At 48.3% G+C, this 21,691-nt stretch overlaps 1 protein-coding gene across 3 annotated transcripts in view; it reads right to left on the bottom strand.

Annotated features, from left to right (window-relative positions):
- Elapor1 (endosome-lysosome associated apoptosis and autophagy regulator 1) overlaps positions 1–21,691 on the bottom strand; it is a 74,907-nt gene that overhangs the window by 35,712 nt on the left and 17,504 nt on the right. For 2 of the 3 annotated variants that reach the window (XM_075981597.1, XM_075981598.1), the window contains exon 2: positions 1,440–1,560. The exons of the other annotated variant lie outside the window; for it this stretch is intronic. In XM_075981597.1, coding sequence (XP_075837712.1) covers positions 1,440–1,560 — 121 coding nt within the window. The remainder of the gene's footprint in view (positions 1–1,439; positions 1,561–21,691) is intronic. 3 annotated transcript variants of the gene reach the window in all.

Here is a 21,691-nt window from a genome sequence, read left to right as displayed (position 1 = left end):
GAGTTCAAGGTCAGCCTCATTTATATGAGACCTGTGGAAAGAAAGAAGAAAGGAAGGAACGGAAGGGAGGGAGGGAAGGAGGAAGGAAAGAAGGAAGGAAGGAAGGAAGGAGAGTGGAAGGAGAGAGGGAGGGAAAGAGGGAGGAATGAAGGGAAGGAGGGAGGGAGGGACGGACGAGATACTGGGCTAAACTGAGGTGGGAATTGAAAGTCCTTTATCTCCTTTGCAACTTTTTCAATGATCTCTCATCTTTAGTTCCTGGGATTTATTGTTATGCCCTTTGCATTCCTAGAAGAACAGGACACAGGGGATAGAAAGCTGTGAGGACTGAGTCACAAAGTTGGGATAGGAGCTGCAGTCACCACCCTTCTGGTCACACTGCAAGATTCTGGCTTCCTGAAGTGATGCCCAGTGTATTTAAAACAACAACAACAACAACAAAAAAAAAACCAGTATCTGCACAAGCTTGTTTCTTCGGCTTCCTTTTCAAAAACAAAAGCAAATTGCAATATTCCCTAAAGACTTCTGAGGCTGGGAGGTACAGATCAGAGAGAAATGCACAGACAGGCAGAAAGGAAAAATGAAGGGGGGGAGGGGGGTGTGAGTGTGTGTGCGTGTGTGTGTGAGTGTGTGTATGTGTGTGCATGTGTGTGTGAGTGTGTGTGTGTGAGTGTGTGAGTGTGTGTGAGTGTGTGTATGTGTGAGAGAGTGTGTGTGCGTGTGTGTGAGAGTGTGTGTGAGTGTGTGTATGTGTGTGAGAGTGTGTGTGTGAGTGTGTGTGAGTGTATGTGTGTGAGAGAGTGTGTGTGTGTGTTTGCGTGTGTGCGTGCGCATGTGTGTGTATGTGTGCATGTGTGTGCGCGCATGTGTGTGTGCGTGTGTGTGCATGTGTGTGTGAGTGTGTTTGTGCATGTGTGTGTGAGTGTGTGTGCATGTGTGAGTGTGTGCATGTGTGTGTGCATGTGTGTGCATGTATGTGTGTGTGCATGTGTGTGCGTGTGTGTGTGTGTGAGTGGCAGGCATCTAGAATTGTTTATATTATTGGATCTAAATTGAAAAATAAAAGCAAATTCAGATACTCAGGTTGAATCTATTAAATAACATTTCTTTCTTTTTGTTCTTTTGTTTTGTGGGTTTTTGTATGGTTTTGATTTTAGGTTTTTTTGAGACAAGGTCTCTCTCTATAGTCCTGGCTGTCCTGGAGCTCACTATGTAGACCAGGCTGGCCTCTAACTCACAGAGATCCACCTGCCTCTACCTTCTAAGAGCTGGGCTTAAAGGCCTTTGCCACCACACCTGGCGAAATAAAATTTCTGCACCGCGTTCCAGAAGGGTTGGCGGTGGACGAAAGATCTGGCATCTGTCCCATTAAGAACAGCCTGGCATGGAAGGCTAGGGGCTAAGGATCGGGGAGACCCTGGGACAGGAAGGGTGCTTACAGCACTCGGTGCCCTTGACGGGGTCGGGGAGGCTGGTGCACAGGCCCGGGGTGTGTGGCACGGCGACCCTCCACCTGGAACCCGTGCTGTCGCAGGCGGTGTATTCATAGTGGTACTCTGACTGCAAGGGAGACAGGAGCAGGCAGAAGGTCCATCATCAGTGCTTAGTCATTGACAGTTCCTGCCCGCTGTGGGGGCTACCAACACCCTTCATTACCGTAACAGCCCAAGGATCCTGGCAAGGAGCAAGTCATCATGGTACCCAAAGATTAAAAAGCCCCTAGAAGAACTACAATAATTTGAATAATTTTTTCCCCACCTGGCTGTGGTTTAGTCCCTTAGAAGTACGTTTGTATGTGATTCTCTTTGCTGCTGTATATATATATAACATCCTGTGGAGGGGAGGGATGGAGTAACTAAAGAACAGACTAAGGCTGGCCATGTAACCCTGCTCGGGGAGTGCTTGTATTGCATGCTCGATGCCCTCGGTTCGAGGGTTACAAGTTCAAGGTCAGCCCCGGCTATGCAAGACTGTCCAAAAAACAAAACAGACAACAAACTGCCAAAAATAGGCGTTTTTCTTGCCCAGACAGAAGAATTTAAGGACAAGAACATTCTAAATGGAGAGGCTGGCCCATCAAAAAGCAAACAAACCAACAAAAACAAAGCAATCGTCACACAAAGCTTTATTTCTAGCTCTCCTTCTGCTCGAAAGATCAAAAGGAGTCTGAAAACTCACATTGCGTTGTATAAATATTATCTTTAGCCCAGCAGGTGATGTGCTGCCGTTTCTCTCTCTCTCTCTCTCTCTCTCTCTCTCTCTCTCTCTCTCTCTCTCTCTCTCTCTCTCACACACACACACACACACACACACACACACACCACGCACACACACACATATACACACATACACATACATATACACACATACATACACATACACACATGCACAGACACACACACATGTCCACACTTCCCCGCACCAGGGCACTTGCTGTCCAGCTGCTTTCCCTGAAGTGGAACCCGGAAACAGAAGCACGGCCCACAAACCAAGCATGTAGTCCAACAACAAGAAGCCCTACTCGAGCGAGCGAGGAAACACAGCTGATGTGGCGAGCAGGAGCTCAGCACTCAGCGCTCGGTTCTGCTCCTTCAAGCCTTCCTTTGAGCCACAGAACTGATTGCTTTTGTTCTGAGAAGTGTTCCGCGGTCCTGTTTGTTTTTGTTCTGCCAAGTATTTCATGGTCCAAGCTTATAATTGATTGTTACTGTATCTACAACCAAAGCAGAATGAATGTCCCCCTTGCAGCCACACCGAAGCATGATCTGAAAGCATGCAAGGAGCTGGGGCTGACCATGAGACAGGCTAATCGAGCGAGTTAAGTCTGCTAATCGAGCCTGTCAGAGCTTTACTTTGGTAAAACGCACACTGTGCTATCTATCCTGAGATACGTGACTTTCCCACTTAGCATCTATAAAATCCAAGCGTTGAGACGGCGAGGAAGCCCTGTGTCGTATCTTAACTGTCTCAGAAGCAGCAGTATCTCAGGGTTGCTGGAATATGGTGAACTCAGTGCTTCCAGTCCTGGGACTCCAGAAACTTAGTAGGAAGGAAGAACGATTGTAGCCTACGTCTTTTTTTTTTCTTTCTTTGTAAATATTTGCCAAATACATTTTGTCAGCCCAGCACACACAAGTCCAAGCTGGACCAGCAGGACTTGGGTGGTAACCTGAACTCAACACTTCCGGAAGAAGATGCAGAACAGAAGGTCAGCGAATTGTAACCTTAGTGTTTGTTTTCTCTGTTTGTTTGGGGTAGGGTCTCACACTGCCCAGGCTGGGTTTGGAACTGTGTGTGTGTGGAGTTTATTTTTGTCTGTATGAGAGCTCTGCTTGTCTGTCTGTCTGTTCACCACGCACATGCTTCATACCCATAGAGCTCAGAAGAAGGCATCAGGTCCTCTGGAATCAGCCTCAGAGATAGGTGTGAGCCTGAGAATTGAACCTAGGTCCTCCAACAGAGCAGCAAGTGCTCTTAACTGATGAACCATCTCTCCCGCCCTGAACTTTCTTTTTAAAAATTATATATAATTTGTTGTGTGCATGTATGTGTGTGCACGCGCGTGTTTGCATGTGTGTGCGCGTGTGCCTGCGTGTGTGCATGTGTGTGTATGTGCGTGCATGCGTGTGTGCGTGCGTGCATGTGTGTCTGTGCGCGCGTGCATGTGTGCATGTGTAAGTGCGTGCAAGCGTGTGTGCGTGCGTGCATGTGTGTCTGTGTGTGCGCGCGCGCATGCGTGCATGTGTAAGTGCGTGCAAGCGTGTGTGCGTGCGTGCATGTGTGCGTGTGTGCCTGCATGCGTGCATGTGTGTGTATGTGCGTGCATGCGTGTGTGCGTGCATGCGTGTGTGTCTGTGTGTGTGTGAGCGCATGCGTGCATGCATGAGAAGGTGCATGTGCTATGGGGTACATGTAGAAGCCAGAGGACAACTTGAAAAACTCAAGTTCTATTCTTCCCCCATGTGGGTCTGTTTTTAGTTAGGGTTACAATTAATGTCCTAAAACACCATGACCCAAGCAGCTTGGGGAGGAAAGGGTTTGTTTAGATCACACTTCTATCTTACTGTTAATCATTGAAGAAGTCAGGACAGGAACTCAAACATGGCAGGAACCTGGAGGCAGGAGCTGATGCTGACGCCCTGGAGGGGTGCTGCTTACTGGCTTGCTCACCGTGGTTTGGTCAGCCTGATTTCTTATAGAATCCAGGACCACCAGTCCAGGGTGGCACCACCCACCGTGGGCTCAGCCCTCCCCCTCAGTCACTAATCAAGAAAATGCCCTCTAGGCTTGCCTACAACCTGGTCTTATGGAGGCGGTTTCCTAATTGAGGTTCCCTGCTCTCGTAGGACTTTAGCTTGTGCCAAGCTGACATGAAAGTACGCAGCACAGGGTCCCAGGGATCGAACTCAGGTCGTCAGGCTTGGCAGCAGGTGCCACCTGGTGGCCCTACCCTTGGATTCTTTGCATAGCCAAAGATATCCACAAATTCCCAGATCTCCCTGCCTTCACCTCTCAGATGTTGAGATTTACAGATGTGCACCTCACCCGTCTTCTGGAGCTGAATTTTATACCAGAATGTATGGCTTTGGATTTTAATGTCAGTTTCACCAAGGAGAGAAAGCCTGTCAGGACGGTGAGGTTTTTTGTGCCCGAGGTTACTATCTCTCTGGGCCTCCTTTTCTTCATGGTTTTAGCTGTTTCTTTGTCTCAGAGATAAATATCCTGTCATTGGGGGGGTAAACAGGCCAGCTAAACATAACGTGATTTTAGTTCTAAAAAGGATACTTTCAAAGGGTCTTGTTACAAGAATAAGAGTTAAGGGAATCCCACAGTATGCATATTCAATAGAGATTTGGCAGCGCGAGGCAGAAGGGATTCTATCTGTGAACCCACTGGTCCTGGCTGTTTGTGTAGGCTGCACAGTTCCCATCTCATTTGAGCTTCACAGCTCCCTAGGAGGCAGACTGTGCAGACACTGTTTTCTTCATTGTCAAGTTGAAATGGCGGGATAAAATGGCTAGCTTGTCCAAGGTCACAGAACCTGTAAGTCACAACCTGAGCTGGAACTCAGACTGTCCCAGAAGGAATCCTCTCCCACTTTTATAGGCCTGATAAAACATAAACACACACCGGGCCAAATTTCACAGCCAAGCCTAAAAGTTAAATAAGATGCTACCAGTCACCCACGGAAGCCGAGCTAGGTTCGTTTCTGAGGCCCGAGAGCTGGTGTTAAAGTAGCTCATCTACTCAAACAGATCATTTTAATTCGCTCTAATTGCGTTTGACCTTCTGAAAGCGCACAGGGCCAAATCCGTCCCTTTGCACGGGCTTTCATTTGCTCTCTCCAGGTGCTGGGAGGCTAAGAGATTTTCTGGAAGAATGGCAGTTCTGAGTCTTCAAAAATTTCCCTTTTAATATGTGTTAATTTTTTTCATGCCATTCGCGGGGAAGAGTCGCAGCGTCCAGAGACAGCAGCCCTGCTGCAGCTTTGCAGACTGAACTGTGCTTTAAGATCACGTGGTGAAAGAGGAGCTCAGGCGGAGCTAAAGCAGGGAGTACCTAGTGTGTGTCCTCCGTTCCGCTCAGTGTCCTGTGGGTAGTCAGCTCCCCGCGGTGTTAGTGACTTTTCTCATTGTTTTGGCCAAACAGCCAATTTAAGGGAGCAATTTAAGGGAGCAAGAGCTGATTTGGGGGCTGGAGAGATGGCTCAGTGGTTACGAACACTGTCTGCTCTTCCAGAGGTCCTGAGTTCAATTCCCAGCAACCACATGATGGCTCACAACCATCTGTAATGAGATCTGGAGCCTTCCTCTGGCATGCGGGCATACATGGAGGCAGAATGTTGTATACATAATAAATAAATCTTTAAAAAAAAAAGAGCTGATTTGGGTTTGTGTCCGGGGTTATGTAGTCCACTTTGGAGGGGGAGACGTGGCAGTGGGGAAGTGAGACGGTTTGCTCCCATTTCAGTGGCCAGAAAGTGGAGGAAAGGGAATGCCACCCCTCGTCTGGGTTGGTTTCTCCTTTCCCTTATTCGACCCCAGCCCACGGACTGATGATGTCACATTCTGCGTGGGTACTCCCTTCAGCTCATCCTCTCTAGATGTTTCTTCACAGACACACCATTCGACGGTGTGCCTCGCTAATGTCCTGGGCATTTCTTTAGATTTTTAAAATATTATGTGCATAACTGTTTTGTCTTCTTGCATGTCTGCACCACATGCAAGCCTGTGCCCAAAGAAGTGAGACAAAGACCTCAGTTCCCCTGGGACTGCAGTTCATGTGGGGACTGGGAATCGAACCCAGGACTCCTGGGAGAGCACAAGAGCTTTCTTTTTTTTTTGGTTTTTCAAGACAGAGTTTCTCTGTATTTGGAGCCTGTCCTGGAACTAGCTCTTGTAGACCAGGCTGGCCTCGAACGCACAGAGATCCGCCTGCCTCTGCCTCCCGAGTGCTGGGATTAAGGCGTGCGCCATCATCGCCCGGCTCAATAAGAGCTCTTAACTGCTGAACTGTCCCTCCAACCCCACGTCCTAGGCATTCCTTAATTCCATCAATTTGACATGATTCACCACTAAACCAACAATATCTCAATGACCTAGTCATCTGCTTTTGAAAGTGTACAGTCAGCAGACTTCACAGATTAACATAGGACACACACACAGTAATCTGCCCAGCACACAATGTCTTCCTCCTTCCACACACAGGTGTGACACGTCTAAACTTCAGTGTCAGGCACGACAGGGATTGGTTATTCTCTGTTCTTTGAGAATTAATGAAAGCATTTAGAAATGAGGGTGGGGACCTTTAATCAATCCATGCCTCATCCCCCACCACCCAGCCAAGTAATGCTCCTGGGCCCTCAAAAAAGAAGAGAGGAGACCCTTCAAGCCGGAATCCATGTTGCCTAACTGTCATGTTGGACTGTCTGTTGGGTTGTACTGATCTCCAGCTTTAGAATTTCGTCACATAACATCTTTAGGCCTTGTCCAGGTATCAGATGCACTGACAGAAGAAAACATTGGCAGGTCAGGATGGTATTTGGACGGGAATCTGTCCTCCCTGAGCTAGAGATGCCACTCAGTTGGTAACAGTTTTTGCTCTGGGATCCATCCCCAGTACAGCGTATACTGAGTGTGGTGATAAAAGTCTGTAATTCCAGAACTTGGGATGCAGAGACTGAAGGAGCATAAATTCAAGGTCATCCTCAGCTACATAGGGAATCTGAGGCTAGCCTGAGCTACACGGGACTCTAATGCAAACTAACAAAATCGGAAACCCGTTCTTTCCATCCTCCCCTTTTCCTTCTCTCTCTCCTTTCACAAGGATCATTAAGTTGGCACATGATGTTTCAGAGACTGTTGGCAATCTACAGATTGCATCCTTACATGGTTGACATCCACCGCTAGAGCTAGGGAAGTAGATGCTGAAGAGCTGGTGACAGAAAGGTATGGTCCACAGTGCAGGCAGTGGGGGGCCCATAAGAGATCTGGCCTCTTTGGGCTGCCTTAAGTAAGAGGTAATCCTACTACCCCACTGCCGTTTCAGGATGCTCAGCTTCTCTAAGCCTCAATTACTTCGTGGAAAAACAAGGAGAAATGACCTGGCGGTTTAGAGCACTAGCTTCTTCCTGCTCTTCCACAGGATCTGGGTGTGATCCCCAGCACCCAGATGCAGCTTGCAGCCATCGTAACTCCAGCTCTAGAGGCTCAGGTCCCTTGCTCTGGTCTCCCCAGGCATCAGGCATAAAAGTGGTACAAAATAGGGGCTGGAGAGATGCCTGCTCTTCCAAAGGTCCTGAGTTCAATTTCCACAACCACATGGTGGCTCACAACCATCTGTAATGGGGTCTGGTGCCCTCTTCTGGCCTGCAGGCATACACACAGACAGAATATTGTATACATAATAAATAAATAAATATTTTTTAAAAAGTGGCACAAAACACCCGTGCACATAAATAAACTAATGGCTAAGATGGCAAGTTTGGTTATGTGTGAAACTAAATGGTTACACTGCTTTAAAATTACATTAAATAATTAACTTATTTGTGTGTCCAGTGTGCACACATGTTAGAGGCCAGAGGACGACTTTCCTACCACCACGTGGGTCCCAGGGATTGAACTCACGTCCTCGGGTTTGGCTGAAGGTACCTTTACCTGCTGAGCCAACTCACCAACCCTGTGCTGTAATTACAGTGGGAAAAAATGTTATGACTGTGTGTGGTAGCACAAACCTGTAATCTCAACCCTCGGGAAGCTGAGGCGAAAGGACTGCAAATTCAAGACCGGTCTAAGCTATATGTTTTCTGAATTAAATTTCAAAAGCGTTATGCCGTCTATCCTGGAGAACATACCCAGACTCTTGAGTTATTCTGTCAAATAGGCCTTCCCATGGAAACCTGATTTCCTGCAAGTCTAAATTCAAGAGACAGCTCCAATTGTTTTAGGGGAAAAATATATTTTCAATTACCATTCAGTTGGCTGAACTAAAAAAAGACACCAAGATTAAGCAGCGGAAGACAGCATCATGGCGTCCTACTGGCTGGTCCCCTGTCGCAGGGTCTCCCTGAGGCTTACCCAATAGCTCTTCACAGATTCTTAAAGCGTTTTTGTTGCAACTGTGCAAAAAAAATTAAGTGCTAAAAAATGTTTTGTTTTCAGACGTTCTGTTCCTCCTTTACAAATAAAATATTCAAACTCTGGCAATATTGGTGATACGGAACATGCCGGGACTTCCGCATTCTAGGGAGACACTCTCAGCATTAGGAGCCTTGAAGATCCAGGATCTGAAAGAGTCCCGGTTTCCACATCTCTGTGATGTGTGCTGATGAGGACAAGGTGGGGAGGAGACAGATCATAAAATACATCCAGAAAACAAAGACACGAAACTGCCATTGCACACTCCTGTTTGCCCCCATTTCCCCAGCAGTGGCAAGCAGGCCCCCAGAGACACTTAGCTTTGCTGCCAGAAATGACACCTGCAACGGCAGACTAGAGGGGACAGGTGGCCGGCGGAAACACCCAAGGGACAAGACTAGGTGACCCACTGGCAGTGCGGCATTCTATCCCAGACTTCTTCCGGCCAGGGCATTCCTCCGGCCGCGCTGCCAAGGGTGCTGCTTCCAGATGGCCTGGTTTGGCAGCTGAACCGAAAGCAGACAGGGGGTCTGGGGAGATGACTTAATCAGCCGAGTCTTTGGAGCACAAGCAGGAGGACCTCAGTTTTGTCCCAACAACCAGCATTGTCCAGGTATGGTGGCTTCTGCCCATCATCCCAGAACTGGGGAGCTCGAGTACAAGGGTCCCTGGGTTTTCTGGCTACTCATCTAGATGAGTCAGCGAGTTCCAGGTTCCGTGAGAGACCCTTCTCAAACAAATGAGGTGGGGACAGACCAAGGAAGACATGCCAATGTCAGTCTTTGGCTTCATCCAGACACAGACATGTACACATGCGTGTGTACTCAGATGTACACACACGGTAGACAAACAGAAAAACAGGGAGATGATAGATAGAATGTAATAAAAATTTTAAAAATAGATCTGCTATAAGCCCATCAAGGAAAGAATAACTCATCCCACACCCAATTTTACTGCGTTCCTTTATTTTTGGACCCTTAGGCCAAGGCTGACTTTCGATTGGTCACAGCAAGAGAACTGACCCTGCTGGAGACCCAGAAGTAGGTCATCTGTCAACGGGCCAAGTCCCCCACAAATGTGCCCTGTCTGCGAGGTGAAAGGTGGCCTGAGAGAATCAGTTTTAATATTTCGCTGTATCTCTTTCCAGATTATTTTTCTGCGCATGCTGGGTGGGGCAGCTGGGGAGGTGGTGGTGGGGCTTGAACTCAGGAGTCTTGCATATGCTTCACCTGGGAGTTGCATTTCCGGTCTTCTGTATAAAGTTTCTAAAACAAAGTAAAGGGCTGGGGCGTGGCTCCATGGTGGAGCAGACGCTGAGCCTGTCCGGACCCGGGCTTGTCCCTAGGATCAAGAACAGGTACAAAGAAAAGGTCGTGCACTATGCTGGTTTGGGTTGCGACTCTTTTGCTGGCTTTCAGGTCGTTTAGAATGCCTTCCCGTGCGTTTAATGATTGCGCCACGGCTTCTTTAACTGTTCTTCTATTGTTGGATACTGGGTTTCATTCAAGCTTTCTCTGTTTTATATTGAACTCCAATGATGTTTCCTGTGTCTCTTGTGTTGTTTTCTTTGGGTAGATTCCCAGCAGTGGAACAATCAGTTTTAAGACAATGGGTTTCTTTATGACTCTGGTTCAAGACTTCTCTTAGGACTGAAGAGGGAGGGGGAAGGGGGGAGGGGGAGGGAAATGGGAGAAAGGGAGGAGGTGGAAATTTTTAATAAATAAATAAATAAATGAAAAGAAACATACAGGAGAGAACAAACATCCCTGGTCTTTAAAAGTTTGTTGTTGTTGTTTATTGTTTTCTGAGACCGTGTCTTATGTAGCCCAGGCTAGCCTTAAACTTCTGTTGTACCTGAAGCTGTGAAAACTTAAGATTCACATTTATGTCTATAATTTTTTTGTATTTATTTATTATGTATACAATATTCTTTCTGTGTGTATGCCTGAAGGCCAGAAAAGGGCTCCAGACCTCATTACAGAGGGAATTGAACTCAGGACCTTTGGAAGAGCGGGCAATGCTCTTAACCGCTGAGACATCTCTCCAGCCCTATAATTTTTTTTTTGAAACAAGGTCTTGCTATGTAGCCTAGGCTGGCATTAAACTGATCGAATGACTACCTCCTGCTTCCTAGAGAAAGAAATATGGATGTATGCCACCATGCCAGACTTTTAAATATGATTTCCAAATATCAAAATAACACAGCGGGCCCTGTGTGCCCATTGTCCTACTTTAATATGCCCCCCCCTGCCGTTCTTGTTTCCCCACTTGCCATGAGCTTCTACTCCCGCCCCCACTGGAGGCTCTCCTCGGAGCCTCCCGTCCATTTACAGTAAAAAGGACACACAGCTGCGACCCACACATCTCAGCCACGTCATTTTAGTGGATGAATGTCATTGGATGAACCATTAACAGCTTCTGAGAGGTTGCTGGTGGACTAACTCCTGTCTCCCCGACCCCCAGGGAGAAGCCAGAACCAGGCAGGAGTCTTTGACTCCCAGTCACCCCAGGGAGCAGGCCGGCAGTGCCAGGGTTTGTCTCGGCTGGGAGGGGCGAGTCTCAAGAACAGGTTCTTAAGTGTGACTAATGCCTTGGGTTCTGGAGAAGGACACTTCCCACCCTCCCCCACGCACGCACGGGCTCACCCCCTCCTTCTCCTCTCAGAGGAAAAGCAGTTCCTCTGGAGATAATGTCTCCTTTTGGAGATTAAGCTGTTTCAGGTGTCAAGTGCCAATGAGCTGGGGACACAGGTCAATGGGTAGTAGCGGCTTCTTGGCTCAGAAAGCACTCCTGAGACTGGAGCAGAGCCCGTGGATTAAGGCCAGGTATGGGAAGCCTTTGGTTCCCCTCCCCATCCTCCCTCCTCTGTTAGGAGGACTTGCCCTTCACTTAGAAACAGGAATAAGCTCTACTCTGCTTAGTCTCTGCTCAAAGAAATGTCACAGTTTGAAACCTCAGTCCCCATCACACGAGACTTCCAGGCACAGCCCCAGCTGGATGTTTTCGTGAGCGGGCATTCTTTATTCTTTTTGGGCTGGGATTTCTCAGCTTGAGTTGTGGTGCGTGCATGGGTTGAGGCTCTGGAGCATGACACCCTTAACTCCCTCATCCGTTATAAAGTCAGTGGTGGGAGGAGCTTTCCTATTGCTCTCCAGCTTATCCAACTGGAAATGGGGGGGGAGGGGCAGCCACGTCCGCTTTTGCCTCCTGCCTCCCATCCTTATCCTTTTAGGACCACTGACTCACATCAGTCCCGGCCTTCTGGTACTGTCTGCTCATCAGAACCGTCCTACATAGTGTTTGATAGACAGGTGGTCTCTACATCACCTCCCTCTTTCAGACCTCAGTGTTCTAAGTATTATCTGAAGTATTGGGCTCAGAGGAATCGATTCCCAGCACCCACATGGTGCCTCAAAACCATCTATAACTTCAGTTCCGGGGGGGGGGGTCTGATGCCCTTCTGATCTCAGAGGGTGACAGTCACAAACACTGTACACAGAAATACGTGCAGGCAAAATATTCATGTATATAAAATAAATAAAGGAATAAAAAATAACAAACTTTATCCCATTTGATAAACAAATTTCCTGCAAGATAATGGTTGTTAGCCTGCGGTTTACAGACTGCTTTCTGTGTGCCATGGGATGCAGAATTAAGCCACGTATGTTTTTCTGGGCAGTAGGTCTATACTTTTCATTAACTTTATAACTGTTTCCTCTTTACCCAGAAAAACATGAAAACCTGTCACAATGGCTTAGCAGCCGGAGGTCATTTAATATTTCACTAAACTCAGGCTATAATACTTCAACCAAGAAATTTTCAAATTGTGCCCCAGAGCCCAAGGGTTTAGAAAGACTGCCCCATCAAAGGGAAGAAGAAAGCTGTGCTCTTAACGGAGTTACATGTTTATACTTCTTAGGTGAAATTTTGTTTACACTGAAAGTTTCACCCCTTAGAACCATTAAGGTGCCTGCCTGGGCTAACCATGGACTCAGTTCTAACCCTCCTGGTTCCACTTCCCAAGTGTTGGGATTACAGGCACATACCACCCTGCCCCTCCCTCCCTCCCTCCCTCCCTCCCTCCCTCCCTCCCTCCCTTCCTTTAGATTTATTTATTTATTATGTATACAACATTCTGCCTACATGTATGCTCACACGTGGGATGAGGGCGCCAGACCTCATTACAGATGGTTGTGAGCCACCATGTGGTTGCTGGGAATTGAACTCACGACCTCTGGAAGAGCAGCCAGTGTTCTTAACCATTGAGCCATCTCTCCAGCCCCCTGCCCGTTTCTTAATTATATCTTATATTTCTATATGTGTATATGCATATGTGGGGTGTGGTGGGGTGGGATGAGAGTGCCTATCTGCCATGCCGTGCATACGGAGGTCTGAGAACTTGAGGAAGCCAGTTTCTCTCTCCTTCGACTGTGTAGGTCTCAGGGGTTAAATTCAGGCTGTCAGGCTTGGAAGCAAAAGTCTTTATCCTCTAAGCCATGTCACCGGCCCTGTGCTTGGTTTTTTTTGGCGGTGTTGTGTGTGTGTGTGTGTGTGTGTGTGTGTGTGTGTGTGTGTGTGTATGTGTGTGTGTGGTGGTGGTTTCAAGACAGGGTTTCTCTGTAGCTTTGAAGCCTGTCCTGGAACTAGCTCTTGTAGACCAGGCTGGCCTCGAACTCATAGAGATCCGCCTGTCTCTGCTTCCCGACTGCTGGGATTAAGGTGTGCGCCGCCACCACCCAAGCCCGTGCTTGGTTTTATGTGGTGCTGGATCAAAGCCAGTTTCAAGCATGCTAGGCAAACATGCTACCAACTGAGCCTCATCTCATCCCAGACTACCTGAATCTCTCCTTGAATGTTGGGCACCAAAGGAGAGTCGGGATTAAGGATGTCCTAGAGTTTTTCTCTGAGTGCCCTGGGTGGCCACTTGTTTCCTCCTCCCCTTAGAGCAGGCACCAGACCCAGCAGCCACCAGGCAACAAGCCTCGAGCTGCCTGGTCCCAGCCAGCTGTCCTCTACCATGGGAGGTTACCTAGCAACATGGTGCCAGGAGTACTGGGAATCCCAGTTAAGGAGTCTAGGAGAATACTGATCTCGGATTGCTGCCTCTTAGCAATGCTCCTTTCTACTCTTGACTTCCGGCTTCTCCTTTGACCCAAACCCAAAAGAGACCCCTCTCACTCATCCCAGGGACACACTACACAAAGCAAGTATTGGGCTCTACCATGCCCTGGGCCAGGCTGGATACTGTCCCCACTATCCGACTGTCTGTAGCATTGACTGTCTGTCTGGAGCACAGCCTTGACTTCTGGGAGACACTGAGCAGTCTTGTAAAGTAATGAGGCACTGGTTGATGGGCAGTTGGCTGGGTCCTGGCACCCCGTGCATCTCTTGCCCCCACAGCCCTCCTGAAGTCTTGCTAATTATATTCCTGCTGTCTGGCTTTCCTATTGACAGTGACAGACCCCTCACCTGGAGCTGACTGAACTATATCGCTCCCTCGAATCCAGAGTGATTTTTAGCCCCAAGGACTTACTACCTTCAAACACATTTTATAACCTAGTTATCCATTGCCTCACCTTCATGCCAGATCAGCTGTGAGTTCCACTGGACACGGCCGTGTATTTTGTTCACAGATGGAGCATGTGCCAGAATAGCGTCAGACGTAGAAGCTGGCCATAGGATTTGTCAATGGCTGAATGAACATCTCGAGCTATGCAGGGGGATGGAACTGAAGCCCAGGGGTCTGGACCCTGCTCTGGGCCTCCCAATCCACCCTGCAGGCTTGTGGGCATCTGAGCTCCCTGGTCTGTACATAAAGTATGTCACACTTTGCTAAGAGGACAAAACAATCCATGTCACACCCCCAGATCTGAGCGACAACACCCACCTCTCAGGATGACTCTAAGAACCTGTTCGGGAAAGGTCTTGGAGTCTGAGTTTTACAAAGCAGGTGAAGGGGGGGATGAAGCTCGGGGGTCATAGAGTCCTTGCCCACGCAGATGTACAGCCTTAAGTTCAACCTTCCAGTACATAAAACAAAAACAAAAACCTGCGAATGCTAGGACCTGCCAGAGGGGGTCCTTAGCGAGCACTTGGGCTCCCCGTCAGAGAGCAGAAGCGAGTTAAGGAGCCCTTGGCATTGCTGTCTGTCGGCGATGACCTGCCTCACTGCCTCTCCCTGCCCTGACGCACCCTCTCATTTAATCTGTCTTCTCATGCATATGGAATAACATCTGTCCTTTCCCCAATGTTTTCCCCCCAACAACTCCCCAAAGCTAATCTCGCAAAGACAAAGGCCGCTGCTGACGTTCCTGCTGCCCTGTAACTGCGGCCAGGTGTCAGGTGCAGGGGGCTTTTCAGCGTTGGCCACGAATATCCCTGGGCTTGAAAAGAAAGGCTTTGTCGCCAAGAAACAAAATGTCCCTTTAGATAATCCTACCGTTTTCTGATGGGTGGGAGGAGGGCGCACATCTGTCTAGGAGGCAGGGCTCTGTGAGACTGGATTTCAAAGATGCATGTCGCTTGCTTTTTAATGAGAGCAACGTGTTCCATGGGATTGTTTTCACCTGAGCTCTTAGCCGAGCACGAGACAACCAGTCCAACGAGCGCCTCGCTCGTGCAAACCTGTCCGAGGACATGGCCCGTCTGCACGTCAGCTGTTTGAGACAGAGGACTTCAGCCTGGAGGACACACGCTTCCAGATATAAGACAGAGGACAGGGCTTTAATTCCACTATGGGTATAACAAATACCTCCCAGCCGCTATAGCTTCACAGTCTCCTAGAAAACTATTCTACAGACCGTAGAACCCGGAGGACACCAGTATGTGTTTTCAAGAGTCCGAAATTCTCAAAACCTTTTCTTTCTTTCTTTTCTTTCTTTCGTTTTTTTTTTTTAAAAAACTATTTTGTTTTTTAAATCAATCATGGGTCCTCAGGGCTGAGGGTATAGCTTGGCAGATTGTTTGCCTGGAAGGAAGAAGGACCCAGGTTCAACCACCAGTGTGATGGTGCGTGCCTGAAAAGGTAAAGAAAGAAAGATCAGAAGTTCAAGGTCACCTTGTATCATATGGGGAGTCTGAGGCCAGTCTGGAGTCTGTAAGACCCTGTCTGGCGGGGCTGGGTGTGCACACCTTTGATCCCAGCCCTCAGAGGGGCAGAGGCAGGTGGGTCTCTGTGAATTCCTACCCAGCCAGGACTAAGAAGTGAAATCTCGTCTCATAAACAAATGAAACGACAAAGCCCCAAATAAAACAATAATAAAAACAAAGCCAACCACAAGCAAGCAAACAATTATAAGTTCTCAAAACTGAGAAGAAAACGGACTTTCTGGGTGCTCCCTGGACTCCACCATCAGCTTCCCAACCAAAGCGGATGAAGTGATGGATGTTTCCTTCCCACTCCGGTCCACTGTGGACCTCTTCCGTTCTATGGCTTTGGGCAAATGTGTAAATGTTCTGTGTCCATTACGTAGTATCGCATACGTGATGCTGCGTTATACAGTGTGTCCTCCCTGGCAACTACCAGTCCATCCTAGCATCTTAGCCTTGCCTATTCTGGTCACAGAGATGGCGCCGCAGGGTGTAACCTTTCCAGAGCGGCTCTGCTGTGTGCGATCATGTTCCCTCTGTGTCTTTTTATAGCCTGATAAGTCACTCTGAAATAACTTAATATTCTGTGTCATTTGTCCAAGGAACCGAGGAACAAATTTGGGTTTGATCCCTAGCGCCACATAAACCAGACACGGTGGTCACACACCTATAATCTCAGCACTTGGGAGGTGGAGGCAGGAGGATTCCAAGGTCAAAGTATCCTCTGCTACACAGTGAGTCTAAGGACAGCCTGGGCTACATAAAACTCTATCTCCAAATTATTTTTCTTCATATAAATATTCAAAAACTTCATTTATACTAAGTTTTTTTAAAAAAGCATATAATGCCTCCCGCAGAGAGAAGATTCTTTAGCAGAATTTTTAGAGCTGGGGGAATAAGGGGACAGAACTCTACTGAAGCAGCATTTTACCAGCCCAGGGAGCAGCTGACCCTGAGCTGACCCTTGCCTGCCCTGCTCTTCTCAGATGGCTCTGGCCCACCAGGGTATCTTTAAAGGGAAAATTGAGCCAGGCGGTGGTGATGCACGTCTTTAATCCCAGCACTCGGGAGGCAGAGGCAGGTGGATCTCTGTGAGTTCAAGGCCAGCCTGGTCTACAAGAGCTAGTTCCAGGACAGGCTCCAAAGCCACAGAGAAACCCTGTCTTGAACCAAAAAGAAAAGAAAAGAAAAGAAAAGAAAAAGAAAGGACCCATCTCTCATGTTGCATTTGCACTTTGACTTTGTTGCTATATGGAAATATTCCCTGCTTTAAAAAAAAATCAGATGTTTACCATTTGCCCTCCTCCCCCAGAGAGACTTGGGTTTCTAACTGGCCTTTGGTGACGGCATCAGAAGAGAACACTGTATGCCACCCCACCCTACCCCGACTCCCAGCCCCACCCCAACTCTGCAGCACGCCCTGCTTAATGTCTCACTCCTCACATCCCACCAGCCACGTTGGCCCCGTTCCCATCCCTTCCTGATGCTGACCCAGATACCTCAAGACAAGGAGAGCGCTGCCCTCCACAACACTCCAGCAGCAATAGACAGTTGCCATATTGGCTTGCTGCTTCCGAGTCATGCCTGCTTAAACAGAGGTGTCGTGGGCTCCTGTTTCTGACTGACAGCCTCTGAACATCAGACACTCCACAGATATTTTGAAACATTTCTTACGGTTTTGGAACTGGCTGTGGCCTTTAACCCACTCTGACCCAGGACAGACTTCCCTGCTGTATCACAGATGGCTAACATTGTGGCTTCCATGACAGTGGTTCTCAACCTGTGGGTCGTGACCCCTACAGGGTCACGTACCAGATATTCATATTATGATTCATAACAGTAGCAAAATTAGAAGCTATGGAGCAGCAAGGAAATAATTTTACAGTTAGGGGTCATCACAGCATGAGGAACTGATTAAAGGGTCGCAGCTTTAGGAAGGTTGAGGACCACTGTTCTAAGGGATTAAAATATTTCGAGGACTGAGCGGGGGTGCTGTTCAGAAACAGAGCTTTTTTTTTTTAAATATTTATTTATTTATTTATTATACAATATTCTGTCTGTGTGTATGTCTGCAGGCCAGAAGAGGGCACCAGACCCCATTACAGATGGTTGTGAGCCACCATGTGGTTGCTGGGAATTGAACTCAGGACCTTTGGAAGAACAGTCAGTGCTCTTAACCTCTGAGCCATCTCTCCAGCCCCCAGAAACAGAGCTCTTGCTCGGCCTATGGAAGGCCCTGCGTTAGCTCCTCAGAACCACGAGAACTAATTGATTAATCCACTGCAAACAATAAGGAGATATATGGAGTAAAAAACACAACTGGGCCAGAGAGGGAGCTTAGCTGGTAAAGGCTGGCCTTGCAAGATTCACTTCAGAAGAGTTGAGTTTGGCAGCCTGTGCTGTTATCCCAGCCCCGGGGGAGAGAAAGACGAGTGGATCCCTGGTGCTGATGGTGGGACTAACTTGTCAAGTTCCCGGCCAGTGAGAAACACTCTCTCAACAGCAACAACAAAGACAACAAAACAGTGGGTACTGCCTGAGGGGACAGCACCTGAGGTTGTCCTCTGCCCTCCATGTATTTGCACACACACACACACACACACACACACACACACACACCCTTGCCGACCTCTCTTCAGGGCACCCTACAAATGGTACACACACCGTTACACCTCACCAAGCCTGTGGTAGTCGGCCAGAGCTGCTGGGACATCACCCCATCTGGGTGGCCTTAAACCACACTTTTGCTGCCTCACAGTTCAGGAATACCAACTGGAAATCAAGGGCTCAGCAGGAGAGAGCCCTGAAGGCAGACAGGGAGAATATGTTCTACCGTCCTGTCCTAACTTGTGGGGACCACCAGCGATCTGGGATGCTCCTTGGTTTGTTACAGTGTACTATTTTGTTTTGGATTTTCTGAGTCAGTGTCTAGCTATGAAATCAGGCTGGTTTAGAATTGATGATCCCCCTGCCTCAGCTTTCTGAATGCTAGGGTTACAGACAGGTGCTGCCATACTTTGCTGAAATCCTATCTTTACAAGGCATTTTCACTTCTGCGTACCCCTAAATCCGAATTTCCCAAACCCTTCTTTTTTTTATTTTTTGGTTTTTTGAGACAGGGTTTCTCTGTAGTTTTGGAGCCTGTCCTGGAACTAGCTCTTGTAGACCAGGCTGGTCTTGAACTCACAGAGATCCGCCTGCCTCTGTGCCTGCCTCCCGAGTGCTGGGATTAAAGGCGTGCGCCACACCGCCCGGCATAAGAACAGTAGTCAGATTAAGCCCCACCCTCATGTTCTTATCTGGATTTCATGTGCAAAGGCCCTGTTTCTAGATCAGGCCACACTGGGGTACACTATGGATACTCCATGCTACGGAGAAAAATTTGGAGAAGCTGGGCAGTGGAGGCACACACTTTTAATCCCAGCACTCAGGGGGCAGAGGCAGGCGGATCTCTGTGAAGTTGAGGCCAGCCTCACTCATCTACAGAGCTAGTTCCAGGACAATCAGGGCTGTTACACAGTCTCAAAAACAAAAACAACTTTTTTTTTCTTTTTTCTTTTTTTTTTTTTGCCTGGCAGTGGTGGTTCATGCCTTTAATTCCAGCACTCTGGAGACAGAGGCAGGTGAATCTTTGTGAGTTCAAGGCCAGTCAGGGCTACACAGAGAAACCGTCTCAAAAGGAAAAGAAAGGAAGAAAGGAAGGAAGGAAAGAAAGAAACTATTTGGAGGACATGGTTGCCCTCACCACAATGTTCACGCATCACGTTTTCTATCTAGACAAAGAAAAGCATGGTTCTTGGTCCTGCGCTGTGAAATTTAATGATGGCTTCTTAGATGGAAAAAAAAAGTAAAAAATGAAAAGATCAAAGCAGAGCCAGCATAGTGACCTGTAGCCCAAATATTCAAAGATGGAGGCAAGAGGACCTGGAATGTTATCTGCTTGGAGTGGACAGTGGGCATGGAGGGCAGGCATGGTCCTGTTTGCCTTTTGAGTATCATAAGCAATTGCAGCATTTCCAGAAACTTTCCTTCCTCCCCCAACCACTGCCTTTAAAAATTAAATTGATTACACCTGTATTGAGACAGGGTTTCAGGTATTCCACGCAGCCAGCGATAACCTTGAACTTCTCATTTTGCTGCCTCTGCTTCCTAATGCTGGGATCATAGGCGTGAGCCAAGTCATGCAGTTTGCAGTTTATGCAAAGCCAGGATCTAACCCAGGGCTTTGTGTAGACTAGGCAAGCACTTAACCAGCTACATCGCACGCCCAGCCCCACAGCCGTTTTCACACAGGAAATACATTACTCCTCTACTTTCAGGCGTTCTCATGCAAGCCCAGGTGGCCTCAGGCTGTCCTGAAATTCCGGATCCTCTTGCCTCTCCTTCCCAAGTGCTGGGATTACAGGTGCCATCGTGCTGGATTTACCCTCCACCCCCTCCCCCATAGCTGGCTTAGCTGGAGATGAATCCAGCCTGCACTTTGGTAACTCTGCCGTTCTGCCTGAGCTACACCCTAGACCCCACACAGCACCATTCTTGAAACAGAGGGAAGGGAGACAAGAGTGCCAGAGACAATTCCTTAAACCAGAATTCCCTTTGGGCTCCTTCTGCTGTCAATGATGAGACCTCCTGGAAGGCAGCCCCAATGAGAGATGGGAATTCATCTTTTGCTTTTTAAATCGGGAGAAGAAAACTGGCTGGCCTGGCCTCTTATGATGAGACTGCCAGGGTATGGGGCTGGAGAGATGGGAAGACCCGGGTTCGATTCCCAGTACCCTCTGTGGTGGTTCACAACCAGCTGTAACTCCAGTTCTGGCATCCTCAGGCACTGGCATACATGCAATGCGCAGACACACAAGCACTCAAAACACCCACACAGAGAGAAACAGGTTTTAAAAGCAGGCAGCGAGGGAGCCTTTAGAGTGGAGACAGGAAGGGCTGGCTGGCCCCTGCAGAGATAAGCTACGGGACAGGGGCAGCAGGTGCAGAGCAGCCCGGCAGTCACCTGTCTCATCTGTGAGCACACCTGTCGGGTCAGGTGTGCCAGCTGCTCAGTGGCAGGGCTGGGCTCTGGGAGCCTTGGCAAGACTTTTTCATTTCTCTTAGGAAGCCAGGAACATGTCATATACCAGGAAAGGCCTCTGCCACTGAACTGTATCCCCAACTGTTTTGTTTTGGTTTTTTTCTCCCTTTTTTTCTTTCTTTTTGGTTTGATTTTTAAGACAGGCTCTCACGTAGCCCAGGCTGGCCTTGTATTAGCAATGCAGCCAGGAATAACCTTGAACTCCTCACCTTCCCCAGATGGATGAGAGCTGAGATTATAGGGCACCTCTTTTTATTTGTGTGTTGGAGCCCAGAAATCATGCCCTCTTGCTTGCATGGAAAGCTCTTACTGCCGGAGCCATCTCTCCTGCTCTTTTTCTCTCTTTAAGACTTTTTTTTTTTTTTAAGATAGGAAGAGCGTATCTTCTGTATTACCTGGCTGGTAGGTACCCTAGAACTCACTCTGTAGACCAGGCTGGTCTCGAACTTGCAGCTATCCTGCCTCTGCCGTCCGAGTGCTGGAATTACAAGTGTGGACCACCACCCTCACTCAACAGGACCCTGACATGAGATCCTCAACCCATGCCCTTCTCAGCTCACAGTCTGTGGCTTCTGCTAGCAGGTGAAATGTTCCTTCGTCCTGTGCCGAAATCGGTGAGCACACACCCCTGCTGCTCCCAGGTTCCCTTTCCACCACCAGGCAGCCCACCCATTCCCACCCTAACCCTCTGAAGGCAGTTCACCACCCAGGACGAGTGTGCACTAGCACCTCCCACTTTGGCGGAGGGAGCAGAGGCGGCTTAGGTCCAAGAATGAAATTTGGTGGAAAAAAAAACTAGGCAGGATGCCAAACACCCCTCATTTCCAGGACGGCTTCTGAGGATTGCTTGTGTTTCAGCCCCAGAGGAAGGACAGAGACTGCC

This window comes from Microtus pennsylvanicus, chromosome 7 (genome assembly GCF_037038515.1).
Source record: "Microtus pennsylvanicus isolate mMicPen1 chromosome 7, mMicPen1.hap1, whole genome shotgun sequence".
Taxonomy (NCBI): domain Eukaryota; kingdom Metazoa; phylum Chordata; class Mammalia; order Rodentia; family Cricetidae; genus Microtus; species Microtus pennsylvanicus.
The sequence above is the reverse complement of the archived record's forward strand: the minus strand, read 5'-3'. Positions and strand labels throughout refer to the sequence as shown.